The sequence below is a fragment of the Chrysemys picta genome, chromosome 2, assembly GCF_011386835.1.
Source record: "Chrysemys picta bellii isolate R12L10 chromosome 2, ASM1138683v2, whole genome shotgun sequence".
NCBI lineage: Eukaryota > Metazoa > Chordata > Testudines > Emydidae > Chrysemys > Chrysemys picta.
The window spans coordinates 77,761,966-77,783,293 of record NC_088792.1 but is presented as its reverse complement, the minus strand read 5'-3'; the positions used below and the strand labels follow the sequence as shown (position 1 = coordinate 77,783,293).

Sequence of the window (21,328 nt, the reverse complement as noted above, 5' to 3'; positions counted from 1 at the left end):
CTATTTAAAATTGTTTGACAAGAACAACCTATGTGAAAGCCTTAACTTATTATAATAAATTAAAATAATTTTAAATTAAATAAAAAAAAATCAGATTAAGCAGTACACATTTGCTGCCAAGTTTTATAGAAGTCAAACCACTGAACTGGTGAAAGTCATTGGCTAAGCACCTGGAACTAGACTTTGTTAAAGTGCTAAACCAGCATTTGACAGCAGTAGCCTCTTCTCTAGGTGCAGAGAATATTTTCTTCATTTCAGTTTATACAACTAATTCAGTGACAAGTTCAAAGTTAGAAACCAATTGAGAGTTGAAAAAGCAGGAACGCTTGTTTTTTCTGTTCCAATCTATGAATAACAAGTAGATGTAAGAGGATGAAAGCTACTAGTTCTAGAGCTTGAAGGACATGGTGACCAGAAACCATCAGTTCAATTTACTAACTACAGATAAAGAGTTCAGATAAATATATAAACTGTGTAATAAGTCAGTGATTTTTATGCAAAATCTTTTCTGATAAGCTTTTTTCTTATGCATCCAGCACACTTAAGGTCATTTTATTTAATTAAAAAAGTTTGGTTTTGTGCATTTTTAATTGATTTGAATTTCTCTCCAAATGGAGCTTGACTCAAATCGCAGGTAAAAACTATCATCCAGTAAATAAGAAATGCGTCAGTCACAATTTTCAAAGATACTAAAAAAGAGAAAAATTTAGGCATCTGAATAAACATAAATTAAGGTATCTAATTTGCTAAATAAATGTGTATAGATAAAGTGCAGGGGTAGGCAATCTATGGCACGTGTGCCGAAGGCGGCACGCAAGCTGATTTTCAGTGGCACTCATGCTGCCCAGGTCCTGGCCACCGGTCCGGGGGGCTCTGCATTTTAATTTAATTTTAAATGAAGCTGCTTAAACATTTTAAAAACCTTATTTACTTTACATACAACAATAGTTTAGTTATATATTATAGACTTATAGAAAGAGACCTTCTAAAAACATTAAAATGTATTACTGGCACGCGAAACCTTAAATTAGAGTGAATAAATGAAGACTCGGCACACCACTTCTGAAAGGTTGCTGACCCCTGATATAGTGTGTCCTTCTGGTTACACTAAATTTGGTGCTTCTTTTTGTTAAAGAGTATATTTGGTTGAAAATCAACATGTTTTAATGGTTACCAACCAATGAGAATCAACCTTTCTTTAGGAAAGTAACTAAAAAGTATAAATGCAAAAGGTGATTAAAATTATTTAGATTAAGGTTTTCTGTTTGCTGATTTAAATCATGTTTAAAATCAGTGATTTAAATAGTTTCTATTGTGGTAGGAGAGTTGTACTCCTTGGATGGTATTAGTAATACTTACCATGACTTGTGGCTGTAGGATGGATTTGAGGTGTGGGACACTGTCTTCATAGTCAGATTTTTTTTATTTTGAGAAATAATTTTAGTTTGTGATTAGTCTGTCTGGATTTTTTTTCCCTTTAGCACCCACTGACAAGCTAGTTCCTACATAAGATCATTTACTAGATCGAACTTTCTGAACAAGCTACACCTGAGACTCAAATGATGGGTTAGCTCATTCAACTCACTGTCAATAAGGGTACAGTGCATTGATGGATATTATCTCATCATGCACATGCCTCAGTTGGTAACGAATATGTTTAAATGATTGAAAGGTATAAATACCTACAAGAAAAGAAGCTGACAAGTTGCTCACAGAGATGCATATGCAATTAGTGACAAACCCACTGAGAAGTAATGTTTTTTTGTTAATCGATATGTCTAAAGGTGCTGTTAATATAATCTACTGTAGAAAAAGGAATCTAATTCTGGCACTGACAGTGGTGACTAATGTATGGGACTAATTTCTCAGCTAATGTAAACTGGCATAGCTCTGTGGACTTCCAGCCAAGAATCTGGCCTGTGAGTTTTAATCGCTGTCACATATGCAAGTGATGAACGCTGCTGGCAAACCTTTATTGTGAACAGAATGAAATTCAGAATGAAAAATTAGAGATGTAAAAGACTATTTGTCTACATTGAATTTAAGGTTTACTGGTTGAGGCTAGCTATGACCAGTTGACTCATCATTAAACATGGCAGTCCTTGCCTACACTGAATGCTAAATTGTGTTTAACAGTGTAATTAAACAAGATGTAATTTCCCACTGTAGACAAAACCTGTGAGTAATTTAGTCCATCCTTCTCCATGCGTGAGTGTTCACTACAGTATATATTCTAGTGCATTTCCCAATCTAGTTTTAAATGTGGAAGCCTCATCTCTTGAGTCTACTTCCCTTGGGAAATTACTTAAAATCCTAATATATTTTACAGTCAAGAAATCATGATCATTAACCTAAACTTCGCTTCTGTTAGTTTCATCCCATTGCTCCTGGTTATATTCCCTTGTGCCATACTAAATTTTCATCATACTTACCATTTATACCCTTCAAATATTTGTTCTTCTTTCCTTTCCTCACTCACTACTGGGCTAAACCGTGCATATTTAGCTCTTCAGTCTCACCTCATAAGTCAGTCCTTCAGCCCCCTTAATCATTTTATGTCCTCCTTGGAATTTCCTCTAGTTTGTCTATATCTTTCCAATAGAGAAGTACCTAGAAGAACTGAAGATAGTGGCCTAGGTATAGCAATGACAGTTGTCTCCTTACTTTAATATGAAGCCTCAGCATATATAGCCTTAAATGTGCATTGCCCTTATTTTGTTACCATATTGTACTGCCAAAAAAAAAAGTGAAGCCCCCTGTCATGGTTCATCATAAAGTTACCCAATTTATTCTAAAGACAATTTGCCTGTACAGTTTTGGAGTCCATGTTTGAAAACTTGGTCCTGAAACGGATTACTCCAAAAGAACTAACCACCTATAAAATTCAGTTATGAGACTGTCATCAGAATTTGAAAAATCCAGACTTGAGAGATTTTTTTAGTGGAGTGGAGGGTTAACGAGATTTTTTTCCTCTTATAGAAAATCTGCCATTGACTATATGGATTTTATTTACCACTTATGGAAGTGCACTCTTCCTGATGATGATGATTATTTTGGTAGACAGTGTACTTATTTGAAGGAATTTTTACTTACTGATTTCATCTCTTAGAAAGAGAATTGATGTTTCTTGACAAAGTCCATTAGTTAAAATGTCAATTCCTTGTCTTAACAGATGACCTCTCTAAATGAAACAATCCCCTTTTTAATTAAATTGAGTGTTTTAAAAATGATTCTCCTTCAAAAAAGTGCATTTTCATAAATCTGCTACAATTGAACCTAAAAGATATTAATATTGAGCGAGGCCTAAAAAGTATTTGGTTACTTAAAAATTAAATAAATAAGCTTTAAACCTTAAATAGGACTGCTAGAAATAACCTGTTATTTTTCACGTATCATCGTCTAGAAATTTTTTGGGAAGGTAAGTTCTCTTTAATATTTCATCCCCACTATTGTAAACTTTAGTTTGTCTTTTTGGAGTTAGGTTAGACCAGGGTTGTCAAACTTTATTGTACTGAGACCCCTTTCTGAGAACAAAAATTACTATATGACCTCAGGAGTGGGGACTGAACCCTGAGACCGCCTGAGCCCCATTTCCTTGAGTGGCGGGCAGGACCAGCTCCAGGCACCAGCGGAGGAAGCATGTGCTGCTAAGGGGCGGCATTTCGTCCATTTTTGGGGTGGCACAGTCCAGGAGGCTTTTTTTTTTTTTTTTTTTTTGCTTGGGGCAGCAAAAATGGTAGAGCCGGCCCTGGTGGCGGGGCCCAAGCCTGAGCCCCAACTTGGGTGGGGGGACAAAGCTGAAGCCAAAGGACTTTAGCCCCAGGTGGGGGGGGGGGCTGTAACCTGATCCCTGTCACCTATGGCTGAAGACCTTGACCCCAGGCCACGCTAAGTCCAATGCCAGGCTTGGCGACCCCATCAGGGGTCGCAACCCACAGTTTGAGAACCGGTTAGACATATGCACGTGTAATAGGCTGTTGTACCTCACTCTAGCAGTGGTAGTGACCAAGCACTGTTCGCTGTTGTAATGTTTTCCCCTAAGTTGACAGCTGTGGAGCTGAGCAGCTCAATAACTTTAATGCATACTTTGAAAATTATAGGGGTTGAGGTTGTCTTGTCCATTGGAGAACAAGTATAGAGCATGTTAGTGTTCTCTCAATTAATTTCTTTCCTGTAAATTGATCATTCACATACTGTACTCTAATTATTTAGAGGAGCTGCCATTTAAAAGGATAATCAGTAGCGCTAATCTTCTGTGCTCAGCTGAATGGTTAATTCTAAGTTTTATACTCAATTGTGTGTTTGTTTTGTTGGAAGATAAAGAATAAAAACCTGATTGGCTATTAACATTTTATTGATGCAACTTACTTTTGTTTTGTGGCTGTATGCACACATGCCCTAGAATCTGGTTAAACAATAACAGCTTCACCAAGTACTTTTTTGGAGAAATGTTGTTGGCGCATTTATTTAAAAAGTCTTCTGTATGTTCAAGGCACTTAATAGGCAATTCACCTACACTTAGGAAACAGTATTTAAAGGATGTGGCTTATTGCACCGAAGAGGACTGCAGTTCACTTTCTGTAATGAAAATGGCACCTGGTTGGCTGGGTTTTTAACCTTCATTAGCAAAGAATGAAAAGGAGTAGAAAACTAAAATAGTTCCATGGCTTCATTACTGATCACTCTGGATAAAAGGTTAATATTGACACACTTTATTTTTAGAGCAGTTTACAAAGTTAGGGGCTCTTCATTTTCACTGAAAACTGTAGTCTGTCTCTGCATATGTGGTGTGAGGACGGGCAGGGGTGCTGGAACAGGGGTTGGCTTGAAGTGGTTTCCATCATATATAGGGTTTATAGTTTTGTTCAGTGGCTTTCGGCACTCCCACTATAAAAATTCTTCTCATGCCACTGAGGAAAGGTTAACATGCTAAAAAAGAATTAGGGAAATGTTAGGGTTTTTTTAATATTAAGCATAATCTACTAGTTTCACGTGACATTGAAAATTGTATTGATTATGGATTGAATGTATGGAAATCCTCTGATTTCTGCAGTGGCTGGTGCGCCTGGCCGGGAGGCTGCCTGAGGAGCTCAGGCAGCCCCTGGGCCAGCTGCACCGGCCGCTGCCGGGGAAGTCAGGTCACCGCATTCCCCTCCCCCAGCAGCAGCAGCAGCAGGAGTTTGGGTGGGTGGCTCAGGGCTGGGGGTTGGGGCCCGGGAAGGGGTGAGGGCTGTGGGTGGCGCTTACTTCGGGGGTAGGGGGGACGCTCCCCAGAAGCAGTGACATCCCTCATCTCCTAGGTAGAGGCATGTCCAAGCAGCTCTGTGTGCTGCCTCCACCTGCAGGCACTGCCCCCTGCAGCTCCTATTGGCCACGGTTCCAATGGGTGCTGCAGAGTCAGCGCTCTTGGCAGAGGCAGTGTGCAGAATTGCCTGGATTCGCCTTTGTCTAGGAGCTAAGGGAGGGGGATGTCGTTGCTACTGGGGAGGCGCGGCGCCAGGTAGGGAGCCTGCCAGCCCCGCCAACTCCCTCCCCCTCACCAGCGGGGGGCCCCCCACGATTTAGTCAGGAGTATATAGTACAAGTCATGGACAGGTCACAGGCCACGATTTTTTGTTTACTGCCTGTCTATGATTTGTACTAAAAATACCGGTGACTAAAACGTAGCCTTAATTATGGACTGTACCTTCAAAGTCGCCCTTAAAAGTGTAGAATCCCAGGTTCAAAAATCTACTCATTCAACTTAACAATGATGTGCAGGAAAAGAATTCTTGTTCATTTAAAAAAAATACCCTAAATGAGTAGGCAAATATCATTTTACAGTGTTGTACCATTGCACTAAATTGGAACAGAAACAGTAGCCAGTTGATATTTGGTTAGTAACATTTTTGAATTGATGAAGAATGAACATCTGAAAACTGGGTACTTGGAGGAATATATAATTTTCAAAAGAAAAGTCTCAATATATTCTGTCAGTAATTTAATCTCTTGTCCAGTGTAGTCAGTAATTTTTCATTGACTATTGAGGGTTGCATGGCTGTCAGTATTCTATTAACTGAAAGCTTAGTTACAGTTTTTTGGTGTTGCTTGAGAGCTTGTTACCTACTAGTCTGTCAAATGAAAGATAAGTATATTTATCTGCTAGGCTGTTGTCTGCCCATGTGCGCTTGGGGAAACTTTAAAAAAAATACAAGCAGAAAGCTGCCCCCTGGGATATCTTTCAGGAAACAGCAGCAGCATCTTTTCAGTGGGAATTATTTGCAGTTAAGCCCACAGATCTCAGTGTCATGTGACTAGAAATGCAGGCAGCAGATTGACATCAGCACACTCTTTCAAACTCAATTGAAATTAAAAAAAAAAAAAAAGGGGGGGGGGAGGGGAGGTTCTGTTGCCTGTTCTTAGTACTACTAATTCCAGCTCTAGCTTGCTTGCCATTAACCGAGCTAGCAGCAAGAGCAGCAGTACTGATAACGGTAGCACAGTACTCTTGATGAGGTCAAGCTGGATGAAAGGCAAGCCTGCTGTAGAAACGTCTACTGTAAGTTCTGAAGACCCCTCCCCACAGCCCCTCCAGATGAAATTCAGTTATGTACATAACAGCGTAGGGCTGCAGCATTCTGCATCTACTATATGATTATGGAATTAGATCACGTATAGTAAGTGTTGTCAGATTATGTGCTAACATACTGAAACTGAATTTGTCAATCATGCATTAGTTGATTAGTGGTGGGTGAGTTATGCTTTACATTTTTCTGAGTGGAGAAAAGTGCTTGTTTTGCCCTTTCAAAAGCCTCCACAGTTGTTAAGGTTATAGTTTACCAGGTTTGGAATTATATAGTGTTTTCTAGATGGAGTAGTTACAGAGAACCTTTTTAATTGCTCTGTGTTCTAGTGGTGTTTCACCAGATGAAATTAACATAGCTAATTCGAGTTCAGAGATTTTCTAGTAATGGTTTATATTGGAGGACAGCTGTTGAAACATGCATTCAATTAAAAAAAAAAAAAAAAACCTGATCCAAATCATGGAAACATCTATACATAATAATGACTAGCCAGTAGAATACTGGTAAATAAGACCCGCTTTGTATATGTTAATATTGTAAGCCAGGTGAGGGATTTTTGGCTCTAGCATGATTATAGACTGTCTTCCGAGCAAATTGTTTTAAAATCCAATTCTGTGTACAATAAAAGAAGAAGCAGAATGTCAGTTTTTTTTCCTCTTTTGCTTGGAATGTTTTAGGCTTTGCTGTAAAAATCATCACCGCCTGTCTCTTGTAATTCCTTAAAATTATTTAGGGATTTATATAATAGAGCAACTGTCGTTGCAGCAGTGATATTCTTTTTTACAAAATTAAATATATATGAGAGACAGCTACACACCAGAGTTAGCAGTAAAGAACCATTGGTGCTGCCTTAAGAAATGTGAACAACTGTCTTGTAAATTTTTCAGCAATATAAACAAAAAAAAAAGAACCATGTAAAAGCAAACCCAAATAATTCATGTCCTGGCCCTGAAGCTTGTTGGACTCTGGCTCTGATGAACCACCAAGGGGAGTGAATTCCATATTAAAAGAACTGAGTTAAATAATTACCACCCAGACATAGTTTATGAATATATTGTAATTTAAGAGGCAAGAAAGTGTTATGTTTTGTTGCAGAATTTACTATACTTCCACCCTCCACCCCCCCACACCATACACTTTGGAAGGAGATGGCATAATTGTTCTGTTTTTGTTAATCCTCAACTGTTATATGTGGAAAATGGGCAGATATACTATTGCTCCTGTGTCTTGAACACAAACAAGCTAAATGTTGAACACCATGCCACGAATTCATAGCACTGCAACGAGCAGAAAAATTCACATTAATGTATATACCTCTGATTAGACTCTAATTTACCTTCATTATAGAAAGTTCTTGACTATGATGGTCCAATTAGCATTGATAAGCATTTTATTCAAAATTTACTTGATCCATGATTTCCAGAGTTGAGCAATTGGGATGAATGAGGGGAAAAATCATGTGAAGTTAGTCCTTAATATTATGATTTCTTAAGATATTTATTTACATGAGTGGTTTAGCAAATTGAAACTCTCTTGAGGATGCTGATTCTCAACTATGCTTGTTGTTTAATAGATAAAGAAAAGAAGTTTCTGGAGGGGAAGGCATTTTGTTTTTGTATACCTGTATCAGAACTTCGCACAATGTGCCCCTGTTGCTGACTGGAATACTTCAATACAAATATTATGTAATAATTTATGAATTAATACTTGCTAATGATCACCATTGTTGCCACTGAAACATCAAAGTTGCAGTACAGCCTTAAGTGGATTTTTGTGAAGGGCCCCCTTGGGTGCTCTGAACTATCCCCATTTTAAAACATGCATAAGTACATGACATATATTGCTACTTGTTTATCCAGTTGGTGATGCTTGGTGATTGTTTTCATTTTAGCATTCAGCTCCTGAGTTGATCCTGGTTGAAGATGAGATGACGGATACTGAAGATAATGAAGAGGAGGATTTAGGAGTCATGGAAGAGCAGCGTAGCATAATTCTTCATCTCATCTCACAGCTCAAACTTGGCATGGATCTAACCAGGGTAGGCACTCTATCTATCTATCTGTCTGTCTGTCTGTCTGTCTGTCTCCCTCATTCTTTCTTACTAAATCAGTTCTTCCTCCCAAACTATTTTGTTTCAGATCTCAACTTATTCTGCAAACTCTTAAGCAATAGTTTTCATAGATTTGCTTCTTTTCAAAAGTGTGGTCCCATCCTGGGGCAGTATGGAGAGTGATCAGCTTTCTTAGGCAGGCTTTTCATGTCAAATTATAGCAGCAGGAACTGCAGAAAATGAAGGAGAGGAAAATGTATGTTTGTTTGTAGGCAGTGCTGGAGGAGCTTTACAGATTTGTATTTGTCTTAGAAAATTAGACTTTACTGTGGGCTTCAAAACAAGACCTCACATTCCATTTGGGACAGTGACTGTTTAATCCAAACGAATCTGGAATTGTGGTATAATGTTTCCACAGGGCAGCTCACAGTTTCATTTGACCAAATCTTTTAGTCCCATTATAGTCATCAAGAGCAGAATAGAGGTCATGATAAAATTTCTGTCTTGCTCTTTAGGGCCCTCATTTTGTAAACACTTACACATCCTTAACTATGTTGATAGGTGCTGGAACTATGGGTGCTGGGGGTGCGGCAGCATCCCCTGTTTTGAAGTGGTTTCCATCAGAGACAGGGTTTACAGTTTTGTTTAATGGCTGTCAGCCCACCCACTATAGAAATTGTTCCAGCACCTATGACTGTGGTGTGAGTAGACTCATTGGAATTGGTATGTTTGCTCATGTGAGTAAAGTTGTTCACGTGCATAAATGTTTGCAAGGCCAGGGTCTTTATCGCCTTTTCTTACTGCTCATTCAGGGCAAAATCCTGCATTCTTTGTACATTCAAAACACCCATGAAAGCAATGGGTTTATTGGCTGTGCAAGAAATGCAGGATTAGGCTCATAGTCAGTTTCATTTCACCTGCATCTAAAAAGACAAAGTGAACACTGGGAGTTAAAGGCTTTCAATTTAAGGAACAAGGAAGGTGGGTTAAATTAGTACTTTGGTATCAGATACCTTTGGATCACATGAAAACTTCAGGCAATCTACTATAACAAAATTATGGCCCCTCAGGACAAAACTACTCTTCATGTTACAGTCGTATTATAAAAGATTACACTTTGTGTATTCCTTTGTTCTGAAACCATTCAAATATAATATAATATAATATAATTATAATATAAAAAAATCATAGAATCAAGAGGTCATCTAATCCAACCCCTTGTTCAAAGCAGGACCAATCCCCAACTAAATCCCCAAATGACCCCCTCAAGGATTGAACTCACAACCCTGGGTTTAGCAAGCCAATGCTCAAACCACTGAGCTTTCCTTCCCCCCATTAAAAGGAATCTTATTGTAGAGGTGTCACCTGAGAGATTTTCTGTAAGCCCCTGCAGAGTTGGAAAATTTGTAGATAGTTTGAAAATGAGAACTTCCTCCCGTTAATAATTTTGTATTCCACTCTCTAGTGATTTTATCTCTTGTGGATACATAGGCTTTGAGAGGATTTTTTTTCCTAATGGCATGGAGTACCCTTACAGAAAGCTTTTTGTTGTTGTTTGTTGTCAAAGAAGTGAAATAAGTAAAGTGAATTTATTCTGACTTGTTTCCTCCACAAATAAAAGCAGTATGGGAAGGTCGGAGAGTTGTGTCTGTATGGTAGAGTAATTATGAAAGAGAGCTCTTCTCAAGGACATGTGGATATACAAAAAAGCTTGGCTTGCTTTCCTTTTGATCTTAGAAACAGATTTTTATTAATTTACATTGTATTATTTTTCTCTGAAATAAAGGATTTGCCCAGTGTGGTCTATCCTCTCCTCATATACTTGCGTATATGCCTCCTTCTCCTAAAATGATGGAAATAATAAGACAAAATAATATGAACAAGACAACTTCAAGGTTAAATAGTCCTTTAATCCATTGCAAAAATAATATCAGATACCTGTACTGCCAGTAATGTTTATTTCTGAGTGCAACCAAAGTTTCACCACTTAATTTCTGAATTACTTCTGTTCCCATTTCTTAGAGCTGAGAGAAACACCTAGACCTGTATACTATTTGTATTTTTGTTTGTTTGTTGGTTTTTGCATTCTACAGCCTCTTAGGGCTCTTCAGCTTTAGTGGTCTGGTATAAATGCTGTAACATTTCTATTTTGAATTCAGAATCTTACAGTAGATCTAGAAGCTTCATAGACCTCCACCGTTAACACCTTCTATTTTGTAAACCATTTTCTACTTTTGGTAACCTAGATGACTTTTATCACCCCACCAAAACACCTGAGGAGGCAGTAAAACTATTTCAGTCTAATATATCAAACTATCTCTGAGCTTCTTAGAGATGGTGATGGGGGATTTCTCTTTAAATTTCCAGTCCCTTCTCTGTATGTGTGCTGCCACACAAAACCCCCAAATACAAAATAGTATGAATGAGAGGAACATTAAATTGAGGCTATATCAAGTGAAACATTAATATCTTCTTTTCTGATCAATCACTTCTCATCCACTGTGGGAATCAAATACTTAGGATTTTTTGCCTCAAAGGATAATAATTTGTTGTAGGCTGTGCGTTGTTTGTTTTTTGTAACAATGTAAATATTTCCAAGTGTGCAAAAATAAATAAATAAAGAAGGTTACAAGAATCTATTCTCTGACCTTGATCTCAGATCACATTGACAGAGTATTACAGGGGGTTATGTGAACTTTGGCATCTGACCCTAATATTGGCAAAATGTTAATGTGTGTGTATATAGATGTTTATGCTGAATGAAGAATAAGAAACTTGTTTAGCCATGTCAGGTTCATTTTTAGTGTATATGATGCATGAATGCAAATAGTAAGAGTATCAGTCAGATCATTGTGTTACCATGGGCACATGTCACTTTTCTAACCATTTGTGAATTTTTTTAAAAAAAAGTACTGACTGGTTGGTTTTATTTATTTATTTATTTATTTTAAATTGTCTAGATTGCTGACTGATACAGGGAGGCAACCTTTAGCCTGTATAGAAACAAAGCCTAGTTTATTTAGTGACAGTACTTATTTCATTTTTAACCGTTCCTCTAAAAGTCAAATCCCAGGTAACTTTGATACTGGTCAGCTTTTGGGTCTGCAGGAGCTAGTTGTGACAGATGTTGATGTTAAAATCAAAAGATGTTTGACTTCAGTTTAGTTTGAAATGTTTTGGAATTTCCCAGTGCCTACTTCACCAGGGCTTTTTCTTTAGTTGCTTTCTTAAACTAGAAATGGTTGTATGATACTTAGTGGCAATTGCTCCTGAAAGACTTATCATAAAATTCCTGAGCCATATCAAAGAAAACAGCATATTTTCCCTTTCCTAAGGACCGGTTTCTTATGTTGGCATATTAGCTTTGGCTACATACAAACTGACTCAAGTTTCCTAAGAAGATAATAGCAGCACTTTAATGTTGCAGAGGTGCTCACTGCTGGAATGAGACGTGCTGCCCCATTTCATATTGAAGGATTATATTGCACTTGCTGTCTTGACTTGACATCACTGATTACATCAGGTTTTGCTAGAGCAGGCTCCTGCATTCACGTGGACTTTCACAGCAATCAGAAGCGCTGCATTTGGGTTCATGGCTCTGCATTGGTAGATCACAGTGTAGCATTGAGGCTTTAGCTGGATCAAGGTTTTTAGGCTGCACTTTAATGTGCTTTTTAAAGTAGATTTATTGTGCAAATAAGTTTTGAAATTTATTCATTCTTTGGCTTTTAATGAAAAATGACAGAAATTACTATTAGCCTAATACTTTTTCAGCAGCCATTTCTGTCCTGTAATTTGGATAGCTGGGTTATTAGTCACACACATTCCATCAGACAGATCAATTGGGACAACTTTTGGTACTATTCCTGTGGTGCCTAGTATCCTCCCCTCTCTTCCCAGTTATTTGCAATCCTAAAAGTAAATGGCTGACAACATATACAGCAACAAAGTCATGCCATAACCCAGAAGAGAGAAAATAAATCCATTCATCATAAATGGACATGGTAGTTTATTTTCCCATGTTACAAAACTTTTTGCTTATTTTTCAAATTACATCTGGCTTGAAACTTAACACTGGGATGCAAATGTGCCCTATTTTTACTCCCACAATAACTTCTTTAAATAGTAAAATGCTTCTGTCCCTCTTAAAACAGTGAATTGTCATCTCAGTGGGAAGTGGCTATGCCAGATACCCCCTTCAGTAGAATGGCAGCCCAACTCTATTGCCTCACAGCAAGGTGGATAAAAATCGATTATGTTAATTAAAAAAACTCCAATTTGTATTTAAAGCAAATGGTTTAGTATTAATTAAATACACGTTTTTTAAAAAAATCTATTTAAAAATACATTTGAAATTATGGCAATTTGTTTGATAATGTATTATAATCTATAAAAATCATTTAAATGAAAAAAATAATACGTTTGCTTGGAAGTTTTAAAGAAAGTCAAATCACTGAACTAGGAGACGTCACTGGCTAAGCACCTAGAACCAGAGTATGCTGAAGTGTTAAACCAGCTTTTGACAGCAGTAGCTTTTTCTGTAGGCACAGAGAATGCTTTCTTGTCCGGCTGTACTGAAAGGAGGACAGGAGACACTTGATATGGTTTTAATCAGGCCGCAACTTTATTATTAGATGTCTGGGACTACCCAGCAGATAAAAATGTACTGTGCAAGTAACCCCATGATCATTTCAATAACTACCTGAGGGCTTATGCCAGTCCCCCCTTTTTCCATACTGGTCCCCAGGCAACCCATGTGGTTACAGGGGTTAAGGTGGGCTATAAAGGAAGGGGGGTTGGCTCCTGTCATGCCAGTCACAGGAGCCCTGAACCCCTTCCCCTCCCCCCATTCTGCTCCTTTAACAAACACCTCCTTTTTAAGGCCTTCACCAAGCCATTTATCTGGTCACTGTACCTTCCCTGGGGACTACCTGCACTGGACAGCCGCCCCACACTTACTGAATGAGTTGCGACATCGTAGCCTAACTCCCTTCCCTAGTCACCATAGCAAAGCCCTCCCTGAAGCTGCTGTGGGGAAGGTGACACCCCCCCCCCCCCAGGCCAGTCTAGTGATGAGGGAAAAATTCCTTCACAGCCCCCTGAGGACGGAGCGGCTAGCAGAATGCCTACTTCAGGTCCTGACCAAACCTGGTATTTTGCCACTTCTAAGGGAAGTGGAGATGGATGCTGCTCCACCTGGTCTGGGAAAAAGGGGCTGCTTCTGCCAGGCTTGTCCCTTTTCAACTCCCCAGCCCTTCCAATCCCTGGGGATGAGTCAGCGTTGCCATGCTGACCCGCTCCCCCTTTTCCAGCAGCTTCTGAGCCCCTGTCCTAACCCCCCCCCATAAAGCGCTATTCCCCTTCTCCTGGCAAGCTGGACAATGCCCGCCCCCCCAGGCTTAAGGTGCGGTGCGCTCATTCATTTCAGTTTATTCAACGACTTCAATTCAATGACTAGTTCATCTAACATAATAAGTGTCTAAAGAAATACTCTAAATAATTGAAGTTAAGCTATGTAATTGCTTAAATAAATATATGTAGTATCCTTCTAGTTAGGGAAAAAAAGCACTAAATTTAGAGTAAATGCTATTTTTAGTTGTAAATCAATATTTTAATTGTTAACCACCAATGAGAATCAACCTTTATTTAGGAAAATAACTAAAAAGTACAAATGCAAAATAAGATTAAAATTGATTATTTAAATTAATGTTTTCAGTGTTACAGCCATGTTGGTCTCAGGATATTAAAGATACAAGGTGGATGAGGTAATGCATTTATTGGACCAATTTCTGTTAGTGAGAGAGACATGCTTCTGAGCGTGGGTGGCAGGTAAAGCTTCCCCTTGGGGAGGCTAGCCCCCTACCTGCCTCTTCCAGGCAAGGCCCCACTCCCATTCGCTGGTCAGCCCTCCCCTCCCCACCCCATGGCCCTGGCTGAGGTGGGGGGCTGAGAGATTGTCCCCAGCTGGGGTCAAGCTCTCAGCCTAGGCTTGGACCGCGGCGGAGCTCTATGCCCTGGCTGGAGCACTGAGCCCATAGCCCCGCCCCCATTCCACCCCCGGTCTGCATCTTCCCCCCGAGGTCCTGCCCCCACTCGCTCTCCCCCCGCTTCCCCAAGATTGGAAAAGCTGTGTCGCCACTGTGCCCTGGAGCCGCTGAAGGGAGCGAGAGATCCTCCAGCCCTGGGGCCATGGCAGGGGGAGATTTTTCAGGGGGCCCCAAATCTGCCACTGCCCCTCCGTCCCGAGCAGCATGAGGTTTGGGGAGGCTTAGCCTCCCCTGGCCTCCATTACATGTCACCTCTGCTTTTGAGCTTACACAGAGCTCTTCTTTAGGGTCTGGGAAGATCTAGCCCAGACCTGAAGAAGAGCTCTTTGTGAGCTCAAAAGCTTGTCTCTCACCAGCAGAAGTTGGTCCAATAAAAGATATTACCTTACCCACCTTATCTGCTTAAATTAAGGTTTTCTGCTTGCTGATTTTAAATCCTTGTTTTGATTTAAATCAATACATCCTGCCCCCACAGCAAACAGTGGCAGAGGAAATAAATACTTCTGGTCCTAAGAAGTCGCACACTTACTTTCTCCAACTGGCACTTGGATCTAGTGGCGGTTTTAAACAATTTTTTTAAAGCATTATGGTCTTGGCTACCCTGAAGTGGCATTAAGTGTAGATGGGTTCATAAAATCCTGTAGAAGCAGATTGTAATCCTATTCTGGGTCAGTCCACTCTCCCCCAACCCCAAGGAGGAAAGCAGAACACCTATTAGACTGCTTTCTTCTAATTGTGAAACTCCAAGAGGTAGCAAGAACTGCCATTCCTCTAGGGCTTTGACTAGTGGATTATTTAGTGCAGACAACTTATACTACCTGAGCATGCAATCCACAATCATTCTATTTAAACTTATTTGCAATTTTTTATTTGTCAGGGTCCCCCAAAGTGAAAAGAAGAAGAGACAGCCTTGCCCTTTTATGCAGATACAAACATGTCTGGAGTGCCATGGATGGCTCCAGTTATTAGTGTAAATATTCTCATTCCTAATTCTGTAAAATATCTGGGCAGTGCGTTGTGTTAGGCTGTGGAATTCTCCCAGGAACGGGGAGAAAACTGTGTTGCTTTAGTTAGCACATGGATCACTACTATGCATGGAGAATGTTCCTGCACTGGGAGATACAGAGAGAGACAATAGTTTTTCCAATACTCAGAATCATAGAATATCAGGGTTGGAAGGGAGCTCAGGAGGTCATCTAGTCCAACCCCCTGCTCAAAGCAGGACCAATCCCCAGTTAAATCATCCCAGCCAGGGCTTTGTCAAGCCGGGCCTTAAAAACCTCTAAGGAAGGAGATTCCACCACCACCTTAGGTAACCCATTCTAGTGCTTCATCACACTCCTAGTGAAAAAGTTTTTCCTGATATCCAACCTAAACCTCCCACACGCCTATATGTTTCTGTGGAAAAACTGTATAAATGGTTAAAGGCTAATCTCTCAGCATGAGGGTCAACTCCAAAAATTGATCAGAATCTTTTGGACTATTTATATTAGTGCATGGTAGTGTCAAATACAAAGTATATAGTTTCAATATTCAAGAGAACATTGTACAGATATTTTTTAGAACTCTTGAAAGTTACATGGATTTAAAACCCAGTGAAATCACTCAGTGAAAGCTCAAAAACTTGAATCATTTTCAGCTCCAGAGATTTCATTTTTGAAACTATTTAGTTATTTTGTTAGCTGTGGAGCCTTTTTGGTTATATAGGAATTTAAATCCTTTCTTGTAAACTGTTGGGTTTTTTTAATTATAAATTTGAGTTAGAATTCTACCTCTCAAATGTTTTAATCAGCAGTTGAAATTCTAATGAAAGCATTGAGTATTTTTAATGCCTATTTAAGCAGTAATGCTGGCATATTTCTGTGGAGCAGCTGGCTCCAGAGGATATATCCAGCAGTAGAGAACATGGAAATGAACACCAGGATATTGACAAGCAAGCTCGGAGGATGAAATCTTTTCAGCTTTAAAATGTAATCACAAAATCAGCAACATTTTAAATGTGTTCCTTCATTTTCCCCACTCTCCAACCTCCTGACCTCTGATCTGTGCAAATAAATGTTGTTCTTATCAGATGCAGCCACTTGGGCAAAAGGGAAGGCGGTGGTTTACCAAAAGGATGGCTTTGCAGTCCTCCTCCCCTCCTTGACATCTACATAATGAATAGATTGTTGAACTATCACCAACTTTCTGGGGGATTGTAGAACATTAAACCCATTTTTTTAAAGGCTATCAACCTCCTTTTGATGCACACACTTTTTGAGGTGTACAGCTAAAGATTTTTTTTAATATAATAAATCTAAGTCACTGAAGCAAGTAGCAACTGTGATGAATTGCTATTTGAATTATACCAGACAATAAATATTTGGGCTGAAAGTGAATGTTTTAAAATATTATTTTTCATCTGTGAAACCAGTTTTGATATTGTGGGAGAAGATCATCACAAACTACTCTTCAAAACTAGAATCAAACTTAAAAAGCAACAAACAAAAAAATCCACCAGTACTATTTGTTTAAGTAAGCCAATACAATATAAGGTGTGGGTTATGCAGCTTCAGCAGGGCTGCATGCAGAGATCCAAACACATGCAACAGATTGCAGGATTGGGGCCTAAGTCCAGTAGGAGACACATTGCTGATAGAGTCTCCAGGGGTGTACAGACCCAGAAGAAAAATGTCCCATCAGTTCTGCATGATATATTTAAAACAGCCAAAAATGATGAAAGGGTCCATAAAAGATGTGAGTAGAGCTCACAATATTAATACATTAGCAGAGCCCTTTAAATCAGTGTAGCTGTCTCCCTTCTTCTTGGATATGAACAGTAACTTTGCAACAATACCAATCTCTGCCTGCCTGAATAGCAGCCGTTCAGATTCACGTATGAAACACTAATCTATTGTAGAGTAGCATATGGCAGTATGGGTTTGGGTCATTGAGAGAATCCATTCAAAGAAATATTTGTGGGTTAATTGTAATTTTATCATTTTAATGGAAATAAATACCTGACAGTTTCCATTATCTTTACACACTAAAAAGGCTTAAACTGTGCATTGTCTGATTTTATAACAGTGAAGGGAGAGGCAAGGTTCCTTACATTCGAGATGGGGATAGTACCACTCTGTCCTTGCCTGATTCTTGGAGCAGAGCAGAAGAATTAATTGAAAAGAGGCGAGTGATGGAGAAAGGAGGGAATTCAAAGGAGAGTAAAGTTGAAATTCATTTGCCAGAATGAGTGTAGAAAGAAGGCCACGAATGTATTTACTTGGGAGTATTCCTGGAGATAATCAATACTCATCCTGCAGCAGCCTGGCTCCTGATTTGCCTGAGGCTCCAAACATATTCCCTGTCAGTGATGGTAGATAGTGGAAAAATGTCTCTCTGAGTGACAAGGACAGATTTGGCACTTCCAGTGCACTTTAAGCCATGTAGATAATGTATTGTATGTCTCCCCTGTTAGCTGTAACTGCTCACTAGCTTCTCTCCTGTGGTCCTTTGAAGAGGAGGAAGACATTATTCTGTGTTGCACAGACCTCTGCTGCCCTTCAGTGCATCGTCATAGTTTTCAGTAAAACTATTATTAACAAAACAATATTACTCTTACAACCAATGTTAATTAGATGATTTTATGTTCTCACTAACCATTTGGAAACTGGGGCACATTTATTTATATAAGCATCCTCTGAAATGTTCAGTAGGCTGGGAGTCTGGGAAGTCTGTTGTCGTTTTTTTTTTTTTTTTTTTTTTTTTTTTTTGAGGGTTAATAGTAATTCAGCTCAGATTTGTGTGGTGTTAGAATTCAATTAACTTGTACCAGACTGTTTTCACATTCTCAAAAAATGAAGGCTTCTAAGAACAGTGGTTTGTTTATTAGCTGACCAGAGAGAAAGGGGAAATAGCGGATCCATGTCACTTGGTCTGTCATTGAAAACCATAATGAAATCGGAAGCAGCTTGTACAGCTATCAAGACTGCTAATTTTTCTTTGATTTGTTATTTATACTGTATTCCAAGAGAAATTGCTCTCTGGCAGAGGTGGGGGAAACCGCTATCATGAAGCTTGTCTCAGCTAAAATTACAGCTGTCTTAACTGTTTACTATCCCTGTAGTATAATCATTGGGAATCATACCTGCCTTTGTCTGCTTTGAATACAGGTGGTGCTTCCAACATTTATTTTGGAGAAAAGATCTCTGCTGGAGATGTATGCAAATTTCATGGCCCATCCAGACCTGTTTTTGTCAATTGCAGCTGGAGCCACTCCTGAGGAAAGAATTATTTGCTTTGTGGAGTATTATCTAACAGCCTTTCATGAAGGCCGAAAGGGAGCAGTTGCCAAGAAACCTTATAACCCAATCATTGGTGAATCATTTCATTGCTCATGGGATGTGCCTAAAGACAAAGTGAAATCATTCAGAACTAACAGTGCCTCTGTAGTTTCTAAGGACCAAACCAAGGAATTTGGCCAGGACCAATCAGAGTGCTACAAGCTGAGGTTTGTAGCTGAACAAGTATCCCATCACCCACCAGTATCATGCTTTTACTGTGAATGCAAGGAGAAGAGAATGTGTGTGAACGCCCATGTATGGACCAAAAGCAAGTTCATGGGAATGTCAATAGGTGTTTCTATGGTAGGTGAAGGTAAGAAATATGCTTTGCTTTATTTTTTGGGAGGGTGTTAGTGTTAACACCCTACAGAAAATCATAGATGAAGGTTTTTTGTTTTGTTTTTGTTTAAAAAAAAAAAAAAAACCCTTCATCTTAATCTTATTTGTTGCTTCCATTAATTTTAGAATTAAAATAATGGAACTTGTGTTTGAGAATATTGTCCAGTTTTTATTCATTTTTAGTATACATATATCTTGTATAATATGTGTGCCTTTATTTTTATGAGACTTATTAAAATCTGCAGTTTAGAAATTTAGTCACATTGTACTTGCTAAAATATGACAGCTTTACTTATTACAGTACCTTACAGTAACAATTGTATCACAGCTAAACAAATAATCCTCTTTAGAGTTAGTATTTAATTCAGTATGAGAAACTACTGTAAACGGTTTTCAGAAGAACATAGAATAATTGTATATTTTCAGTTAAACCTTTTAATCTGCTTTTACCTGGGTTCTGTTAGATGAAGAAATAAATTTTAAATAAGTCTTACTAGGCTAGTACCTTTTCAATCTTTATAGCAAGTCAGATGAGGCCACCATCACGTTGTATTGTTGGTTTGCAATAGAACCAACATATTTGCCTGTTCAGTGATCAATCCATTGATCAAAATGATTAATAAATATAGAAAACATTATCAAATTATAAGTCATTAATGTATGCTCTGGATTGACAAGTACTGCTTGGATCGCTATTAATGTGGAATCTCCGTAACTGAAGGTTTTTAAGGACAGGTTAGACAAACACCTGTCAGGGATGGTCTAGTCAATACTTAGTCCTGCCTTAGTGCAGGGGGCTGGACTAGATGATCTATTGAGATCCCTTCCAGTCCTAAATTTCTATGATTCTATGAATTATTTAAACAAAAAATATGTATTGGAGCATCTTGGTGAATCCTCTTGCTACTCAGGATTATTCTGTTTGTACAGCACCTAGCGTAATGGGGTCCTGGATCACAACTACAGTACTACATTTACTACAAATAAATACCATCTTCATGTGCTGTCTAGTGTTTTGTCCCAGATAAATTTAAAATTATGGTCCTAGTTAACCGCCAAGCAGAGGGATAAGGAGAACTAATAACAAATAATTGTTTTTTCTCATCACTGCATTAGGTAAGTATTGCTGAGATATTAAGAAATGTACTAACGAGGTAGATGCAGGTAGTGATGGACTTTGGTAAGTGATTCTCCAAAGAAATTTTTATCTAGTGACTTCACAGCTACAATAGAGTAGCAAAGTAACATAGTGAAATAAAGAACAAAATCAAATAATAGAAAATAATATTAATACTTTTCAGTTGTTCAGATTTTTGCAAAATCCAAGTCTTGAAACAAATGTTACTGCTTTTAAGACTCTTGGAGTCTAAATCCTGCAATAATACTTCTGTTTCACGGTTTTTTTCCCTGTTTCAGGCAGTGTGATACTATGTCAGACTCCTTGCTTTTTACATTGCAATGTATAGGGCAGGGGTTGGCAACATTCGGCATGCGGCTCGCCAGGGTGCTTACCCTGGCGGGCCGGGCCAGTTTTATTTACCTGCTGACGCGGCAGGTTTGGCCGATCGCGGCCCTCACTGGCCGCGGTTTGCTGTCCCGAGCGATGTGCTGGCCGTGGCTTCTCGCCGCCGCCATTGGCCCGGGACGGTGAACCGCGCCCAGTGGGGGCCGCGATCGGCCGAACCTGCCGCGTCAGCAGGTAAATAAAACTGGGCTGGCCCGCCAGGGTGCTTACCCTGGCGAGCCGTGTGCTGAACGTTGCTGACCCCTGGTATAGGGTAATGGGAGTCAGGAAGGAGTCCCGGAGAAGCTGGGGAGATAGGTTTCCAATAGCTCAGTAATGGGGTGAAGTAGGGTGGGAGGGTGTGAGTTACTAGAGCCAATAGATCTTCAATGACTTTATTTCTTCAATTTTTCCTTCTGTTATGAATTATTTTTCATAGTGGAAGGGGAGTGTTCAGTGAAACTTCAGGCTCGTCTACATGAAGATGCTCAGGAAAATTAATCTGA

General features: G+C 39.2%; 1 protein-coding gene across 2 annotated transcripts in view; it reads left to right on the top strand.

Moving 5' to 3' along the window:
* The window catches only part of OSBPL10 (oxysterol binding protein like 10), a 188,351-nt gene that overhangs the window by 141,034 nt on the left and 25,989 nt on the right, over positions 1-21,328 (top strand). For both annotated transcript variants that reach the window (XM_065583544.1, XM_065583543.1), the window contains 2 exons: positions 8,455-8,601; positions 18,809-19,292. In XM_065583544.1, the coding sequence (XP_065439616.1) occupies positions 8,455-8,601; positions 18,809-19,292 (631 nt within the window). The remainder of the gene's footprint in view (positions 1-8,454; positions 8,602-18,808; positions 19,293-21,328) is intronic.